General features: G+C 51.4%; 1 protein-coding gene across 4 annotated transcripts in view; it reads right to left on the reverse strand.

The window, feature by feature from the left end:
- Positions 1 to 17410, reverse strand: part of ACSF3 (acyl-CoA synthetase family member 3) — a 66510-nt gene that overhangs the window by 22180 nt on the left and 26920 nt on the right. For all 4 annotated transcript variants that reach the window (XM_010579572.1, XM_010579571.1, XM_010579569.1 and 1 more), the window contains one exon: positions 7113 to 7239. In XM_010579572.1, the coding sequence (XP_010577874.1) occupies positions 7113 to 7239 (127 nt within the window). The remainder of the gene's footprint in view (positions 1 to 7112; positions 7240 to 17410) is intronic.

Raw genomic sequence — 17410 nt, forward strand, 5'->3', positions numbered from 1 at the left:
TGGAAACGTGAGCCCAGCGCACGGGTGGTCTGGCTTCACCGGAGAGGCTGCCCGGTAGGTGCCTGCAGCCTCTGCTCCTGCCCCATGAAGATCCAGTGGGATATCCTTCCCAAAGCAGCACACGGAGCTGTGTTTGGGGCATGCTTGGTGGTGTTTTGGGGTGTCCTTTCATGTTCTTTCATTTGTGGGAACGTGGGTCCAAGTTCTAAGCTGCTGGCAGAGGAGGCAGGTGAGCACTGCCACCCTGCCTGACTCGTGAGTTTAAGCTACGACAGACTCAAGACGAAGCTCCTTCAGCCCAGCCTCGGAGGGAGCCAACGCTTCATCCGGTGGGCTTACCAAACCGGTAAGTCACATCATCTGCAACGCATTATAATTAAGGAATCATTTCTTTAAAAATAGAATTTGCATTAACTAGATTTGTGACTAGGAAAGACACTGCAAACAAACAGAAAACCTGCAGATTAGGATGCTAATTAGATGCACTTCTATTTATAATCTGCCTTGATCAGGCTAAAGTATTTTCTGTTTCAGGTGTCAGTGCTACACCCATGAATGTAAGCAATTCCCCTGGCAGGGAAACACCTGCTTGTCTCTGGGGACAGGCAAGTGCCAGGGAAAAAGCCTGTGCCGGAGGGACGGGGTGTACCTCGCTTGCTACTTCTCCTGCCCCTTCTCCTTGGAGAGCGGCCCGAGAGGAGGAATGGGTTGTGTTTGGCCAAGGATGAGCTGCCCAGGGCGCTTCCTACAAACACCAGATTTCTCTGCGCTGGAAAACTGCAGGCAGCTTTGCCTTTTCCATCAGAAGCAGTGGGGTGGAAATCTCCAAAGAGCCGGGGCTGGGAATGGCAAGGATCTGCAGCTGGTGCCAGCAGACCTACCCAGCTATGGACCAGAGAGCTCAGGCTGGAGAGGACAGACGGACACCAGAGAGGTCCCTGAAACAGGTCTGAGAGAATCACTGGGCTTCTTCCCTTGACTGGAGAGTCACGGCTGCAGCAAGAGTAGGTCCTATTTCTGGAGCAACCTGGGATGCAGTGCTGAGTAGGATGCTCCCAGCTAAGCCAAGGCTTGTCCTCGGTGCCTGAGTTTGTAGATCACAGTGGAAAGGCCTGAGCTGAGAGGATGGCGTGTTCGGCAAGCACAGACAGATGCACAGCATGCTGCCGACTGCCCAAGCTTGGCAGCGTCTGAAAGCCTGCCAGAACTGATGGGTGCTTCTCATTTCTCCTGATGATGTCTTCTTCCCGATAAACTACCTTTTTTTTTTTTTTTTTTTTTCCCCCTGGAGCTCCCTCTTTCACTGCAGAACATCCAGAAGCAATAAAGAGAGAGCAGGTCCACCCTGTTCTCCTTCTCTTCTAAGGCCTTCAATAATGGCATATGGGAAGTCTTTTGGGCCATAGGAATTATTGTTCGTGAGAGTCTGGGGGGTCTGTGACCTGCATAAAAGGGTCTAGCAAAACTTCAGTGATAAACTAGGACATAGCAATGTGAAAAACAGCTATAAGGTTGTTTTTTTAAATGCAGCTTAAGGAAAGAAACTTAAAAGATATGAGTCATCATTCTGAAATGTGCATCAAACAAGTTAAATAACTCTTACTTTTTTAACGACATATTAATCAAAGTGCATTGATTCTTGAATCAGATTCTACTACCAACAAGCTTTCTATCTTCTCCATCCTGATGCATGCATTAAGAGAGTTTTATTCTGACAGATACAATATAGCAATCAATAAAATCTTATTATATGGAGCTGAGATACATGGATTTGTTGCAGGATTTATGCACTACTTTCAAACCTGGTGCTATTTCATGTCTCAGCCTTAACTTGTAATTGAAAATAAATCTCCCCGAATACACCAGATTCTAATTTTCTGGATGTATGGGCAAACGTGAATGGAAGCCGGCCTTCCCTCAGGGAGAAGTCTGCTTTCTGATCCTATCACTCCCCCTGTGCACACCACTGTATTGCCAGATTCCTCCAGAGAAAGAACCCTGCCTGGCCCTGCGCAGGCAGCAAAACACGCGGGCAAAGGGGTAGCGCCTTGGCACTGCGCTGTGCAACTCCACAACGCTCCCAAACCCGCTGTCCCCTTCCTCACGCCTCCGAAGCCACTCGCTGCCTGACGACCGCTGCCTCCTGGGCAGAGATAACGCAATCTGACAGTGCCAGAGCCTGAGCCACACGAGCATCGCAAGGCTGGGACGGACGAATAAAGATCAGGGAGCGGGATGACGAGGGAAGCTGGTGTTTGCCTGCTGCTTTCCTCCGGCTCCCAGGGTTTGCTCAGCAATTGCTCATAGAATCATAGAATAGTTTGGGTTGGAAGGGACATTTAAAGGTCATCTAGTCCAACCCCCCTGCAATGAGCAGGGACATCTTCAAGGAGACCAGGTTCCTCAGAGCTCCGTCCAACCTGACCTTGAATGTTTCCAGGGATGGGGCATCCACCACCTCTCTGGTCAACCTGTGCCAGCGTTTCACCACCCTCAGCGTAAAAAATTTCTTCCTTCCTTATTTCTTTCTTTCCTTCTTCCTGCTCAGCGGCACGTGAGTGTGCTCGGAGATTGCCTCTCACCTCGTAGGGTGCAGGACAGCTGGGAAGGTATTGCAGCGACAGGAGAGAGACGGCCGTAGGCATTTTTCCTTTGGGTTTGTCTTGGTCTCTGAGGGCTCGGTGCCGCTTGGATGTATGACAGCAGGTGGATACCCAGCAGTCTCCCTGGAAATGGCTGGAGGGGACTTTGATCTAAGCAGCTCTGTCAACAGCGTTAATACAATAAAAATAATCAAATTCACTCAGATGGAAATGAGAGAGATGGAGAGATAGGCAGACAACGGTGCAAATCAGAGGGAATAAAGGGGACGGGAGCAACAGTAAATCACCTACGCAACACCACAAGTTCACATGCTTCTCAAAAGAGCCACGATCTTGAATGCATCAAAAAGTCACTGCAGCATCACGCCTTTTTGTCTGCCTTTTTTTTCCCATAACACACACACACACACACACATACTCATTCCTTCTCTAACTGGAGGCACAAAACCAGCATGTTTGCAGAGGGATGCCTGCACAGGCTTCCCGCATGGAACACACACGGTGTTTGCCTCTCGCCCCCGGGGGAGGAAACACAGGTTTGCAATTGTTGCACTAAATGCCTGGTCTTTCCGAGATTTCCCTAGAAACCAAGCAGGGAGCTGCAGGAGCACGCTGTGGAGATAGTGCTGGTGGCCAGAGTCTGCAGCGCTATTTTTTTGTCTCCCGTCATGGAGGGAATGACCATCCCCAATGCTCCACATGAGGTTGTTTTCTTGGGGAAGACAGTTTCATGGGAGAAAAGAGGATTTTGATAAAGGAGCTGTCAATCAGAAAGGAAAATGGCTGCTGCCATTAAGTGTTGACTCTTTTTTTGGTTCCTATACTTTTCTGAAAAAAAACCCACGATAACTCAATTTACAGGAACAGCAGCCAGAAACAGAGAATTGGCCTGAGGAAGGGACTGGGGAAATAAATGACCTGCAGCCAGAAGACTTAAAAATTCAAGATTCCTTTGTGAGCCCTGCATTGCGGGAAGCAGCCCAGAAAAGCACCGGATGGAACATTTCAGCAGGTACCTTGCAAGGTTTGGGCATCATCCCTCACTCTGGGGGCAGGGATAGAAGGGAACCGGCACTCAAACTACGTGAGACCCGTGCAGCAGTTCCAGCTTAACTCCAAACACAAAACCAAAGAAGGGAACGAGCTCTGGTGGCTCTTGGCTCGGTGTGTGCAAACTCTGAGGATGGCCACCCAGGAAGACCCCCCCCCCAAACTGATCATACTTAGCAAAGCCAGTAGGACATGCGACTTCGTGAGATGGCAGCAACGCACGGGGAGGGTACGCACAAAGCCCACGTTCGGTGCTCGGCATGCGGAGACATCACGCTGCCTTCTGTTTAATAGTACGGCGAGTGCCAACCACGGGACACCCCTGCCTGTGTGCCCCAGCTCTGTGCAGTGCCACCCAAGAGCAGTGCCCTTCCAGGGATGGATTCCCAATGAGGTGCAGCATGAGCAACACGCCAGGGTTCCCCTTGCAATAATTATTTTTCATTTGCTGACCCGCTGGTTTTTCAGATCACCAATGACAGCCGAGGAGTTACCCGCACTGTCTCCAAATTTACCCACTCCAAACCTCATCCCTGCCACAGCTGAGTGCGCATTCCCCGTGTCCTTGGGGACGTGGGGGACCCAGCCACTGCCTGCAATCACACGGTCATCTGCTTTTGGTGACCTGTAGGTCACTTGGTGGGGACCCACACAAGGGTCTGGCAGCGAGAGGAACGCTAGCACGGAGTCAGAAATACCATCGCCTGGGTTTCAGGAGCACCGTGCGCATGCATGCAGCCTCACCTTTAAAACACTGACCTGTATGACCTGCAAATGGCAGATATAGCAGATTATAGACTGGCAGCGGCCAGGCTTTGCCTCTTTTGGATTCTGCCTGTACAATCTCGACTCCAAAGTTACCCACTGCTGCTTAATGGGAGTAATTCACCCTCCAGATCCCAGTCACTATGATGGGACACAACCTTCTCGGTGCCCTGAAGTGGTTTTTTACCACCACAGGGACATTCACCATCTCCGAGTGATCTCTAAAGGCTGTCGCTGTGGCGGGGGCGGGCAAGGGGTGATGGGGCTTGCTCACGGCACCGCTGGCTAAATGAGGCTTGGGAAAAAAATAGCCCCATCGACCCGACATCCACGAGAGATGAAGCAAGCAGTCAGGAGAGGAACGAAAGGAAAGAAAGGCAAAGAGTGGGGCGACGGGATGGAGAAGAGAGTTAAAAGCCTGCTGTCCTCCCTAGGCAGCTGCGGGGGACATCGGAGAGGCAGCCTGGCCAGGGCTCTGCTGCTGGGGGGGGGGTCAGCCAGGCACCCCCTGACCTGGCCTGAACCCCCCATGCCTGTCTCCACTCCCCCCCTTATTTCTAGCTCTGAGCTTTGCTCAGCTAGTGAAAGGGTTAAGTTTAATTTATACTGATTTCTATTTAATATCATTCTCTCCCCGTAGGAGCCGGCAGCTGTGAGCTGATTGTACTCTCTCATTATGCAGTCTGTATCACTAATGGCCTGTGACAAAGGCATGCCATCTTCCCGGCCTTACCCCCGAGAGCCAATTAAACACACATACTCCCTTCCTGTTTGCAGCGCATTACAATGAAATTAAACTGAATTTCAAAATCATTTTCTCCTAAAGACATCTCTTTGCAATAATTAATGCACGCTATTCCTTTGCATCTGAAATATTCATCAGGAGTGTTGACTAAAAAATTTTTAGAGCTGATTGCCCTGCACCCGGCATTGCCTGATGATGCTCCAGTCCCAGCCCGCGGTACCCGCCTGGGATGGGGACCCGCGGTGACACTGCCGGCAAGGCAGCTCCACGTCTGCTTCAGGATAACAATAATAATAAATCACAGCTTCTTCAAGAACCATAAATAAATAAGATTACACAGAAGGCATCAGAAATCCAGCCTGACTCCTGACTTGATGGCACTGCTAACACACAGTGAAAGAGGGGAACGGGAAAGTCGGAGCTGCGTATGTGTTATTAGGCAGAAATGAGCCATTTCACCCTTTTGCACTCACAAGATTAATCGGCGGTTTGGCTCGGTGCAGGCAGACAAATGCGCTGCCTGTATTTACCCCGCTGCCCAACTGGCTCCCAGCCGGCGGCAGGGCGGCAGGAAGGTGGGCACGCCGAAATACCAACCGGCAGCCAAGGCCAGAGCCTGCCAGCCTGTCCTGCAGCTGGTTTAGTATTTAATCTAAATTGCAGAATGGTGCTGGGGGACAGGAACCTCTGACCAAGGAGGTCTCTGACCGCTCGCCATGCCATGAGCAGAGCGGGAGGCGTAATTTGAAGCACATAACTTATTCACAGCCTGTCACAGCTATTCCATTTGGGAAAAGTCTTCAGCCTGGTACTCTCCTGAATTTGTTATCCCACATGATGGGCAGGATTAGCCGTAAAGAGTTCTCCTCCAAGAACTTGCCGTCCCAGCCACAGCGGCTTCAGATAGGGACAGTCCTGATGGCATCTGCTGCTATCACAGGATAATAGGATCTTTCTTCTGTTTGCAAATATTTGATAAAACCTACCAAGGTGCACACAGGACCTACCTGCAATAGGTATTATTATAATTAGGGTATTACCTTCTGGTGAAATTTGATTTGAAAGAAGCAAATACCAGAGGTGTTCCCACCCCTGGAAACATTTTATGTTGCAGAGACATTTCTTTTAGTTGAAAGGGAAAGGCAAATGCTGAGAAAACACAGAAGAAGAAACATTTCTTTTGCACTTCCATAATGTATCATGTAAAAATAAAATGAGCCTTGGTTTCAAATTAAAAGGTCTTTTTATTTGGAAGACTCAGACTTTACACTTTAGAAAAATGTTCTGGCAATTTCAAAACCCCTTCCTGACCCGCTCCCACACTGAAGACACCCGCTGTGATTTTTCCCCAGAAAGTTCAGCTTTCCATCATTAGTACTTTCTGACTGAAAAATGATGGTTCCTTGAAAAGCTCCCTCGTGACGCTGGTGGCCAAGCCCACGACCCCAGCCCATCCCACGCAGCCGTGCTGCCCGTGCTTACGGCTTCGACCCTACACACCTTGTCTTTAAATAGTCAGCCACGACCAGCAGGGCAAACTGCCCCACAGACACCACGCCGGCGGTGCGAGGGGAGGCAGGATGGATCCAGCGCCTCCGAGCTTAGTGCGGGTTTTCCACTGACATGGTCCCCATCTAAGTTAAGCTAAATCCCACCCGTTTGCAAAGTTAAAGGCCCCAGAAAACATTAAGCATCAGTATATTACGCTCACAACCAAGCAACGCCAAACATACCCCATTACTTGGCTGACTAATTATGGCCAACGCAAGCAAAGCCCCTCCCCAAGCCCGGCTTTCGGAAGCGCGCCCAGCGTGCATCCCCAGCCAGGCTGTGACCCCCCCTATCTCCAAACACCCCCCAGCAGCCGGAGAACCCCGGGGGACGAACCGGAGCTGCTGCTCACCCCCCCTCCCTTGCTGCTGGACGCTGCGGGGAAACCGTCGTGGTACCTGTTTTGAACCAGCCATCGGGCGTGAAGGCATCTGCTGTTTCTCTGGGTCTGTTCCAGTACTTGCGGAAGACAGAGGGTCCCTTCACGAGCAGCTCCCCTTCTTGGCCTTCGAGACCCGGTGTCACCTAGGACAAGCACACAGTGAATGCATCCCGGGGAGCGGCAGCGAGCAGTCTTCCCCGCGGCCGCATCCCCTCCACCGCCCGTCCCCCAGCACCACGGCTTGCCAAGCAGCACGGTGGGGGACAAGCAGGATGCACGCCGCGTGTCCTCCCAGCCTTTACCAACCTCTTTACCTTTACCTGCCGACCTGCAGGACCTCTCTCCTCAGGTGGAAGGGCTCCCTTAAGTGTCTTTGATATTCAAAAGGACTGAAAACATATATTTGTGTTATATGAAAACGAGAACTGCCATCCTGGAACCGCAATCCAGGCAGGCTGACGCCTTCCAGCTGCTGGCAGAGGAGAGGAGAGGTCGGGAAATACTCTTGGGAACAGGATGGTCCTTTCTGACCCCTGGATGGCCTGATGGCAGACCGGCTTCACAAGAGCTCTCTGCACCCTGCTCCCACTGCAGCACCCGTCAGCCTCTGCCAAAGTCAGGTTGTCCCCTAGGAAATCATTCAGGAACCCCCCCCCATCCCCATTTACTGCCCCCGGAGCCTCAGCACGGTTCAGGGAGTGGGATGCTGGGGGGGCATCAGCAGAGACAGCGTGTTGTGCTTTGCAATCTCCAGGCACCGTGACCAGGGCACCCGCTCGCTCAGGGAGCCCGTTTCCCATCTCTCTTTGGCAAGATTGCCCTTCTCCGTGATGGAGGCTCTTGGGGGATAGATGAAAGCAGGTCACGGAGGCTGCGTCCTGAAAGACCCATGCATCCCTGACAACTCTGTGTCCCATCCCCAGCGTGCTGAAAGGGTGAATAGATGGCTCAGCTAGGGAAAAAGCAGCCGCGAGGAACACCGGCCACCAGCTGCACCGCTCGGCACTTGCAGCAACCCATCGCTGGGCTGGCAGCGGCGAAGCCCTGCCCTCCCTGGGGAAGGGAAGCACGGACCAGTGTCCCACAGCAACTGGGAGATCGGATCCTGGTCTGATGTTGAAGGCATCACCACCACTCACCCTAGACGTACTAGATTTGCAGTGTCCTCGGGGATGAGAACCATCCTTCTGCCCACCGCAGCCGGGCAATGCAGCCTGTGGGCAGCCGCTGCCAGGCTGGGGGAGGCAGGGGATCATGCGCTCCTGTGACTGTGCCATGCTGCTGTCTGCTCTGTTGATAGATAGGAAACTTCGCTTTCCAAAACTGTCAATCTAACACTTTTTTTTTTCCTGAGGAGGTGGCAGGAAACACCATCTGATTTATTCTCGGGGACACGCGGCTCCTCTCAGGCTCACTGGAAGGCAACGGTTGTAGTGACAACTCGGTACCCTGCAAACCTGCACGGGCAGGTTTTCTATGGCAACAAAACAAACATCCTGCTGTTATGGAAACTGGAGAATCGCAGGAAGGTCACAGACTTGCCTGACATGGTACGGTATCTCATCTCCCCTGCACATACATCGCTTCACAATTATAAGGATGCAGGCAGGCTAAGAGAAGAGGCACTAGAGAGGCACGAATGTTGCACCGCTCATGGGACTGTATTAACCTAAAGTCCTTTGCAGGGAAGACGTGCAAAGCCACTGCCGGGATGGAAGATTACTGTGAGATGTGCTTGTACATATTGCTCCATCCCTTTGCAGAGAACATCCCAGTAACGGGAACTCCGAGCCACTTTGTACTTGAGCTGCTGCAACATGGACGAGATACATCTGGGACCCCGAAAGTCAGCAATGCCAGAAACGCAGCCGCGAGGGAAAGCAGTAATAGCAGAACTGGAGCGCCAGGCAGAATCCCAGGGCAGGGCAGGCTTTGTGTCTCTGTGCAGCCTTTGATGGAAACAAAGCTTCTCTAGCGGAAAATACTTAGAAAGCTGCTTTTAAGGCACAATTTTTGTTTTAAGTAACTTCTTCCTCATGGCCTGTCTTGGAGGATGGGGTGACGTGAGGATCTCTGCACATACAGCCCAGGCACTTCTACAGAATTGCCTAAATGCCCCCGTGTGTCATGGGCTGGGCTGAGCCCCCAGAGCTCTGGCTGTGCATCATCTCCACTGCCTGGAAGATGCTGCACTGCAGGAGAAAAAGGTCGTTAATGCTGATGACAGGAGTTTAGCTGAACAATGGCAAGGTGAGGATGGTGCTGCTGAGTTCTCCCCAGAGGATCTGAAAGAGGGTAACCTGAAGACCAGACTATCCACAAGCAGGACAGCACAGAGAATCCTGTGGTCCAGGAGAGCCCGGGACCAAACCTCTGTAGCTGCAGCAGCAAAAGGGCAAGAGGGACAAAACCTGCATGGGCAAGCGTGGCAGGGACGTGCTGGGTGACGCAGAGGGACCGGCAAGGCAGGGTTTCAGTGCTCTTACAGAGGCTGCGTGTCATTTTATGACGCAGCTCACTCTTCTCACTCCCTTTTCCTGCTGGTCCAGCCATGGCATCACAAAACAAGCAACTTCCTTGAGCAACCCAGTGTCCCTGGTGTTCTCGGTTCCAGTTTTGCCCATCAGGTAACCCAGCCCTTACAACCTTGCCAGGGACACCTCTTCCCTCGGGGGGGGACAACTCCACCCTTCTCACCTCCCTGCAAACCCCACTGGAGCTCATCCACCCCATCGCAGCTAGAGGTAACTGGCTATCGAAATTTCCCTCACATTACAGGCATTTTAATTACTACTGCGAGCCCCCAAAGTCAACCCCTTTAGCTGTCGGGCTGCTTCTGACTCCCTCGAAAGGGCTGGGGAGGAGGTGGCGGAGGTAAGGACAGCAAGGACCTGCGAACAGCTGCCTGAGCTTCATCTACAGATCCTGCCAGATTTTGTCTTCTGCTTGTCGGCGCTGAACGGAAGAACGGGTGTAAATTTGGCTACTCCAAAAGCCTTCAGCCCCAGGCTGCCCGGCTGAGCCCTACCCTGCGCAGGCATTGCACGGTGCCAGCCGGCAGTGCCGGATTACTGCCCCACCTGCACGGCCAGCGCCGTGCCCCGGATCAGAGCAGCAGAGCTGCCCCAGGGACCAATCCTGCACGGTGTTTACCTGCACGCTGCAACGTCTTGTGCGAATCAAGCCTTGAACCAGCTCCAAATTTCTTGTCATATCAACTCAAATTTTGGCAGCGGCTCAACCCACATCTTATCTCGAGCAGAGCTCCTTGGCAGCAGGCACCTCCCTGTTGTGTAATTTAATGATGTTATGGCTGGCTTGCAAACAGTAAAACAGAAAGGCCATGACGTTATCTTAATAGGATTTTGCTTGCTGAACTCCGAATGTCACTGGCACTGCTCCCCAGCGTAGCAGAGGGGATGCAAACCACCCCAGCGCCAGCAGCTTCTGCTGCTTGAAAACAGCATAAATTAAAATTCAAGGTTCAAGGCATTTATCTCCTACAACCTCCTGCATCTGATCCCTGCTAAAACCCCACGTACCCCAAGCTAGCGGGGTGCTAACCCACTTTGGAAGCGGGATTTTGGTGGCAGCAGCATGGCTAGTGTGTTTGTTTCCTTTCCCCGTCAAATCTCAGCGGCACCCGTTGTTGATACACCGGATCGACGTTGTAAGCAGCTGCTGAAACATCAGATTGCTAATTGCACAGATATCCTCCTCTCCTAGTGTCATATTTTAATGCACGTTTCAACTGCTTTAATGCATTCGAGCAACTTTAACACCCAGGCACAGCGTGCCCCCGAAGGTTGCTGTTTGATAGCTTTCTGCTGTAAAACCGATTCGGTGAGTTGAGCTGGGCCAGCCGGCATACTAGATAAGATTACATTTTCCACGCATGAAAATAAAAGGTTGTAATAAATCCTTTGAAGGACTAAATCTGGGTGATTATAAAATGCATATTTTCTCTGCTTCCATTTTACCTCTTTATTAGGAGGAAGCGAGGGCGGTTTGTAAATAGCTGGGAATCCCCGCTTGGCAAGCGGCCCTGGGATTTGTTCAAAGTGGCCATTTGTTTTCTTGCGGTCTCTGATATACGCTGCCCCGCGCTCCTCCGGGAACTGCGGGAGAGGAGCTTGTAATGGCCTTTAATGGAATTAGGGGCCTTTATGGAGGTAGGCTCAGAGCAGCGTGTCTTTCACTGGGAAGCAGGGGAGGCACTGCAGATTCCTAAGCAGAAACATGTGGAAAACACAAGAGTGAAAGCTGGAAGGCGAGGCTTGTAAGGGGAGGTAATAACTTGTTATTGGGCTGATAGGATCGGGAGGAAGGCAGACAAGCTTTTAGCAAAAAAAACTAACACCTTCTTCAGGTTGCAAACAGCAGGTTTCAGGGGGACACATTTAACTTCTACCAGACCCTTCCTTCCCCCTGCCCCCCAAAAAATAATCTTCTGAACCTCTTTCCTGGGTGAGTACCAAAGGCTGTGGACCAGAGCATCTTCTCACAGGAGGGACCTTAAAAGGGACCTTGCAACTCTTGTACTGCAGAAGTGCAAGGCAGTAAATTTGCAGGAGAGCGGTTTGCCTGGATGGGGTGAAGCGGAACAGGGAGGAGGGCAGTGCAAGGGGCTCTTCTGGCCCTACAGATCTCATATAATTTTCCTTTCACTCTTCCTTACTTACACCTCTATCCTTGGGTCCCCACTTCTTGTTCCACCCTCCTACCCAGCCACAGCCTGCTTTCCGACTCCTCCGCAGTCCTTGCTCCATGAAGAACCAGTTCCCCGCAGCCAAGCCCACTCCTGCAGCTCCCATCACCCTGGGCTCCGAGCAGCCCAGCTTCCTTCACACCACTCTTCTCAGAGTAGGAGAGAACAGCCCAGGGCGTGCACGGGCTGGGCACCATCACCGATGCAACCAAGAAAAGCAAATGCATTTACATTTGTGGGGAGGAAGGAAATGTTTCTGCAGCCCTGCCTCCTCTGCCACAGCCCTACTGTGCTGCTCAGCTTGGAAGTGCTTGGCACTTTTCCCCACCTTGTAAATAAGTGATTACTGTGATGAAAATAATTAAGCAACCTAGCCTTTTAAGTGACTAATAGAAGACAATAATTTATATGTGTGAGGTTTATGGAAGTGATGGAGCCCTTTTAGCAGTTCTTGCAGAGTAGTAACTTTCGGGGGTGGGAGGGAGTTTGGTTGGTTTTTTTAAACATACCAGAGCATGGAAAATAATATAATGGAGCCTGAAGAACTGCCCCAACCTCCCCCCCTGCACCCCAGGGTCGAGCTGCAGAGCACGGATGCCCTGCCACGCTCACCACCACACTGCTGCTGAAGCTTACCTCCCACCAGCGCTTCCAGACACGTTCCCAGTCCCTCACGAGACCACTCACTCACCCTTTCAAGATTTCAGTGGCCCAGAAAGCGCTGCGATACAGCAAAGCCTTGCCTCAAGACGGCATCCAACAGCTCAGCCCCCACCAACCTGGAGAAAGCACAGGAGCTCCAGGCTTTGCCCAGACCCTGCTTTTCCAGACCAGGGGATCACACCACATCCAGGACTGCTGTGGTGGGTGACGAGGGAGGTGAGGACATGCTCACCTGCCTCCTAAAAGGAAGCTGGAGACCAATAATCCACTTGACAGTGCCTTTTAATCACTGTCTCCCTGGGCCATATTTGAATGGATGTCCTAGAGGTGTGAGGCTTGCTAGAGCATTACCAAATTCCCAGGCAATCTGAACTCTCATGCACATTCATAATTAAAAATTCCTTGCTAAGTTGCATGGTTTTGTAAAAGCATTATCGTTCCTCTGAGCTTCGTGTCCTGCAGCATCCTGCAGAAGGCTAGCAGGAGGCAATTTAGACACAGAACAATTTTCCTCCTGCTGCAAAAAGGCAGATTTCTGCTCCTCGGGGACACAGCACAGAGAGAGAAAGAAAAAAAAACCCAACCAAAAAAAAACCAAGCCCAGACTGTAATCTACGAGGCCACATTTCACATCTGTTTTTGCAATGTTAACTTTTATAAAAGGGCTGGGAATAACACAATCAATTTACTTTTCATTTTGGAGGGTTATAAATTTAAAAGCAAGGCTGGTGCACAGTGGAGCTGGAACACTGAAACTTATTTTCAAAAAACCCAACCCTCTACTTACAGCAAATGTTGCTCCACTGAAAACAAAAGTGATTGTATATATTTTTAGGCAATACTGATTTTTGAAAGTTACCAGACTGATTAACTCCAGATGATCCCAAAAGAACCACAGAAAACAACCCAAGTTTGGGAAAGGTCAGTCCTCCCTGCCGTTGCTCCACAGACCCAAAACTTCTTGATCTATATTAACACCATAAATTAGACGTGTAACACTATTCCAGAAACGCCAACAGCTCTCCACGCTGCTGTTCTCATCCCTCTTGTTTGCAGGCTTCAGAAGATAATAAACGAGGCGAGATGTCAGCACATCTTCCCACTCCCTCAGCTCTCTTCATTAGAGAAAGGCTCCTGACGTGCCCTCGCAACGCCCGCTCTGATTTTGTGCTCGGGGGAGGCAGAGGACCAGGCAAGGATTCAATTAGTGGCCCACCTTCAGTTCGTTTTTCATAAGCCTCACTTAAAAGTCGAGGTCAGCGAGGCTGTGATGTGCTGTGACTACAGACGATCACGCTGCCCGAGAACCTCTAATTGCTTCCTTGTGCTAAGCCGTCCCGTCGCGGCCGGTGCCTCCTCCCTTTGCCTGGAAGGGCAGAGACTGTCCCTTTTTCTTCTGGCCTCTGTGCTTCAGCATCTCCCCCACCACATCCACGGCTCTTTGGCCAACACCTCCAAGAAATGCTACAGCAGCAACAGCTTCCACGACCCGACAGAAGTCCAACAAGCTTATCACGGGAGGGGGCGGGTTGTAAGCATGGGGGTTGAACCCACAGGTCAGAAGGACTCAGGCGTGAAGTTGCAAAAATCAAGCAGGAACAAGCACCAGCGGCTGTATTGGCAGGAGACCCGCTTTCATCCCATGCCTCACAACACCAAACATGAACAGCCCAGGCTCTGCTGGCACAGGCAAGGATACAGAAAAGGGCTGAAGACCAAAACCAGCCATGATGGGACCAGAGAGGAATCCACCCACCCCTTGTCCTTCACGCTGGGAGAATCAAGACTGCCAGCCTGGTGAAGGGGACCAAGGACACATATCCCAAGTCTTCCCCCTGCTACAAGGAAGAATGAAAGCATAGAACAATAATAAAGAGATAAACAGAGATCTTGAGGGTGCTATGACAAAGGTTAGCTCAAAGCAAACACTTGTGGAAAGAAGGTTCTTCTTGACAGATGGATTCAATTTCAATGTGCAAGGAAATAGTCTTCTGGGATCAAGGCTGCTCCTGTGATAAGAAAAGTTTTCAGCTGAGAAACAAGGGGACATGATGCTAACATGATCTCTGCCTCCACTTTTACTAGCAGGAAGAAATAAAATACAGCTATGGCCACAAATAAAAAAAAAATCAGAGGACAGACAGAAAGAAAGGAGGAGATACAAATACATATGAGAATTCAATTACTGACTGAGTTGACTAAGGAACTGGATGTGACCAATGAGAAGCACCTAAAATGTTTATACAGTAATGAAAGCAGCCTGGGCAACAAAGTGGAGGAACTTGAATTACTTGGGCAGGACACAAAACACGATACTGAGGAGAGGAACATGGTGAAACAGAAATCCTAACTGGAATATACACGACTACAGTGTCCAACGCTGCGAGGGCTCTGGAAGGAGTTTTTGGAAGAAGCAGAGGCAAATGGAAAATGGGAAAAAATGCAGCATGAGCTTACCAAAGGTGGATTGTGCCAGAAAACCTGAGGACTGATGTTCCAGATAGAAGAAAAGCAGCAGATCTAATCCAGGCTGCCTTCAAGAACATATTCCCCACGCTGCCTGCCTGGGAGGTGCCTACTGACAGGACAGATCACGGGGCTGAGGGCAAGATTCGTGAGGTGGGCAAAGACGCAGGTGGAGGAGACGAAGCCCAAAGCATCCCAGGAGCCCCTGTGGTAGCCAGCCAGCCTCATCAGCCAGCCTTTGGCTCTCTGTAGATCAACTTGAATTTCCCCCCAAGTCCCAAGTAACAGTTTGACCCTGAATCTCAGTGACCTGCTGTCCTGAGGAAGGCATCCTACAAGGCTTCAGCACCCTACGGCATATCCTGCACCTACAGCAGTGAGCTGCTGATGGGAGATGGAACTGGGATGCTGGAGGTGAGGTTAACCATCAACAGACCTGTGGGAGGTACCAGGACACAAGAATGGGATGCAGCAGGGACAAGAAAACAGATGAAAAATTGTACCACTGGGAGAAGAGGTGTTCTGAAAGTGTAGGAGCACTGAAGACAAAGAACAAACTGGTTTAGGCTGAGGTCTGATCAGGATAGGAAAGGAACAAACCAAGGTGGCTGCCTGGGACAGCCAGAGACAGGACTCCCTGGGCCAGGTGGTCACATCCCCACCAGCACGTCCATACCTGTTCATTTTCAGGAATGCCAGTCATGGCTGGCACGTGCCTATCTCTAGCCTCAGGAGCTACACGCAGAAGAGCCAGGTACATGCGCACCAGCCATTTCAAAATACCTGGATGGGTGAGGTACCTGTGCAACAGCAACTCCACGCAGGACCTGGCCCAGAGAGGTGCCAAGTACCCAAGTCCACAGCACCCACCCCCCACCCATGGGCAGCAGCCATGGGGGTGCCCAGACCTTGGAGGAAGCCTCCAAGACAACCCTGGCAGCTCAGTGACGACCAAGCACCTCCCCACCGGTTCTCTGGAGATCTGGGATGAACGTGAGCGAGGTGAAGCCACTTTTGATCCCCTCCACAGGGGCATCAACAGCCAAGACCTCCGGTCATAACAAAGGGTGACAGTGCCAGCTGCCCCCCAACGCCCGCAGCCCCGCGGAGGTGCTGGCAACCAGCGGCAAGCTGCTAGCAGATGGCAGAGATGCGGGGGGCACGGGGAGAGGAGGGGCCAGGAGATGCTGGTGGCTTTCGGAAGGGATAGCCGCAGCCGAGCCGGTTCCCGTCCAGGACGACAGCTTGCATATGGATAAACAATGAGATAATTACAACCTTTGAGGGGGGGAGAAAAGCCCATGGCTGCAGTGTCCTCCTGCTGCCAGCTCCTGCAACCCATACGTCCCGCACGGCTCCCTTCGCAGCCTCATCACGAGAAAATTACTCGCCATAAAAGCCCTGGCTAGAGCACTGCATTAGATACAGCTGTGAAACCATTTATCTATTGATAGACCCCTATTGTCAGGGACTGGGGTTTGGCTTTCGTATGAACGAGCAATTTGGAAAAGGAAAAAAAAAAAATCCAACAAAAATGACAACCCAAAAAACGTATCAACCAACAAACAAACAAATAAAGAAGGAGAGAGACAATACCCGACAGCTTGCAGGGTTTCCAGGCCTCTGCCAGCTGGGAAGCTGAGCGTATGAAATATGCATCGCACTGAACAAAGCAAACTGAAACGTTCAGCGCTGGAGAGCTGTAACCCTTTCCTGTGCGCTGGAGCCAGGCATGGGGAGAGCAAGATCCCCAGGCTGCCAAAAAATTAAGGGGAAAAAAGACCAGGAGAAAAAGCATCCGGGGCCATGGATAAGGATTACTGAGCCTGCCTATATAGAATCACAGAATGGTTTGGGTTGGAAGGGACCTTAAAGATCCCCTAGTCCCACCCCCCCTGCCATGGGCAGGGACACCTTCCACTAGACCAGGTTGCTCAAAGCCCCGTCCAACCTGGCCTTGGACACTGCCAGGGATGGAGCATCCACATCTTCCCTGGGCAACCTGTTCCAGTGTCTCACCACCCTCACAGTGAAGAACTTCCTTACACCTAATCTAACTCTACTCTCATTCAGTTTAAAGCCATTACCGCTTGTCCTATCACTACAGGACCTACTAAAAAGTCTGTCCCCACCTTTCTTATAACCCCCCTTTAAGTACTGGCAGGCTGCTCTAAGGTGTCCCTGGAGCCTTCTCTTCTCCAGGCTGAACAACCCCAACTCTCTCAGCCTTTCCTCATAGGAGAGGTGTTCCATTCCTCCGATCATCTTTGTGGCCCTCCTCTGGGCTCGCTCCAACAGGTCCACATCCTTCTTCTGCTGGGGGCCCCAGAGCTGGATGCAGTACTGCAGGTGGGGTCTCACCAGAGTAGAGGGGCAGAATCCCCTCCCTCAACCTGCTGGTCATGCTGATTTGGATGCAGCCCAGGATATGGATGGCTTTCTGGGCTGCAAACGCACATTGCCGGGTCATGTTGGGG

This window comes from Haliaeetus leucocephalus, unplaced genomic scaffold (assembly GCF_000737465.1).
Source record: "Haliaeetus leucocephalus isolate CR32 unplaced genomic scaffold, Haliaeetus_leucocephalus-4.0 Scaffold668, whole genome shotgun sequence".
NCBI lineage: Eukaryota > Metazoa > Chordata > Aves > Accipitriformes > Accipitridae > Haliaeetus > Haliaeetus leucocephalus.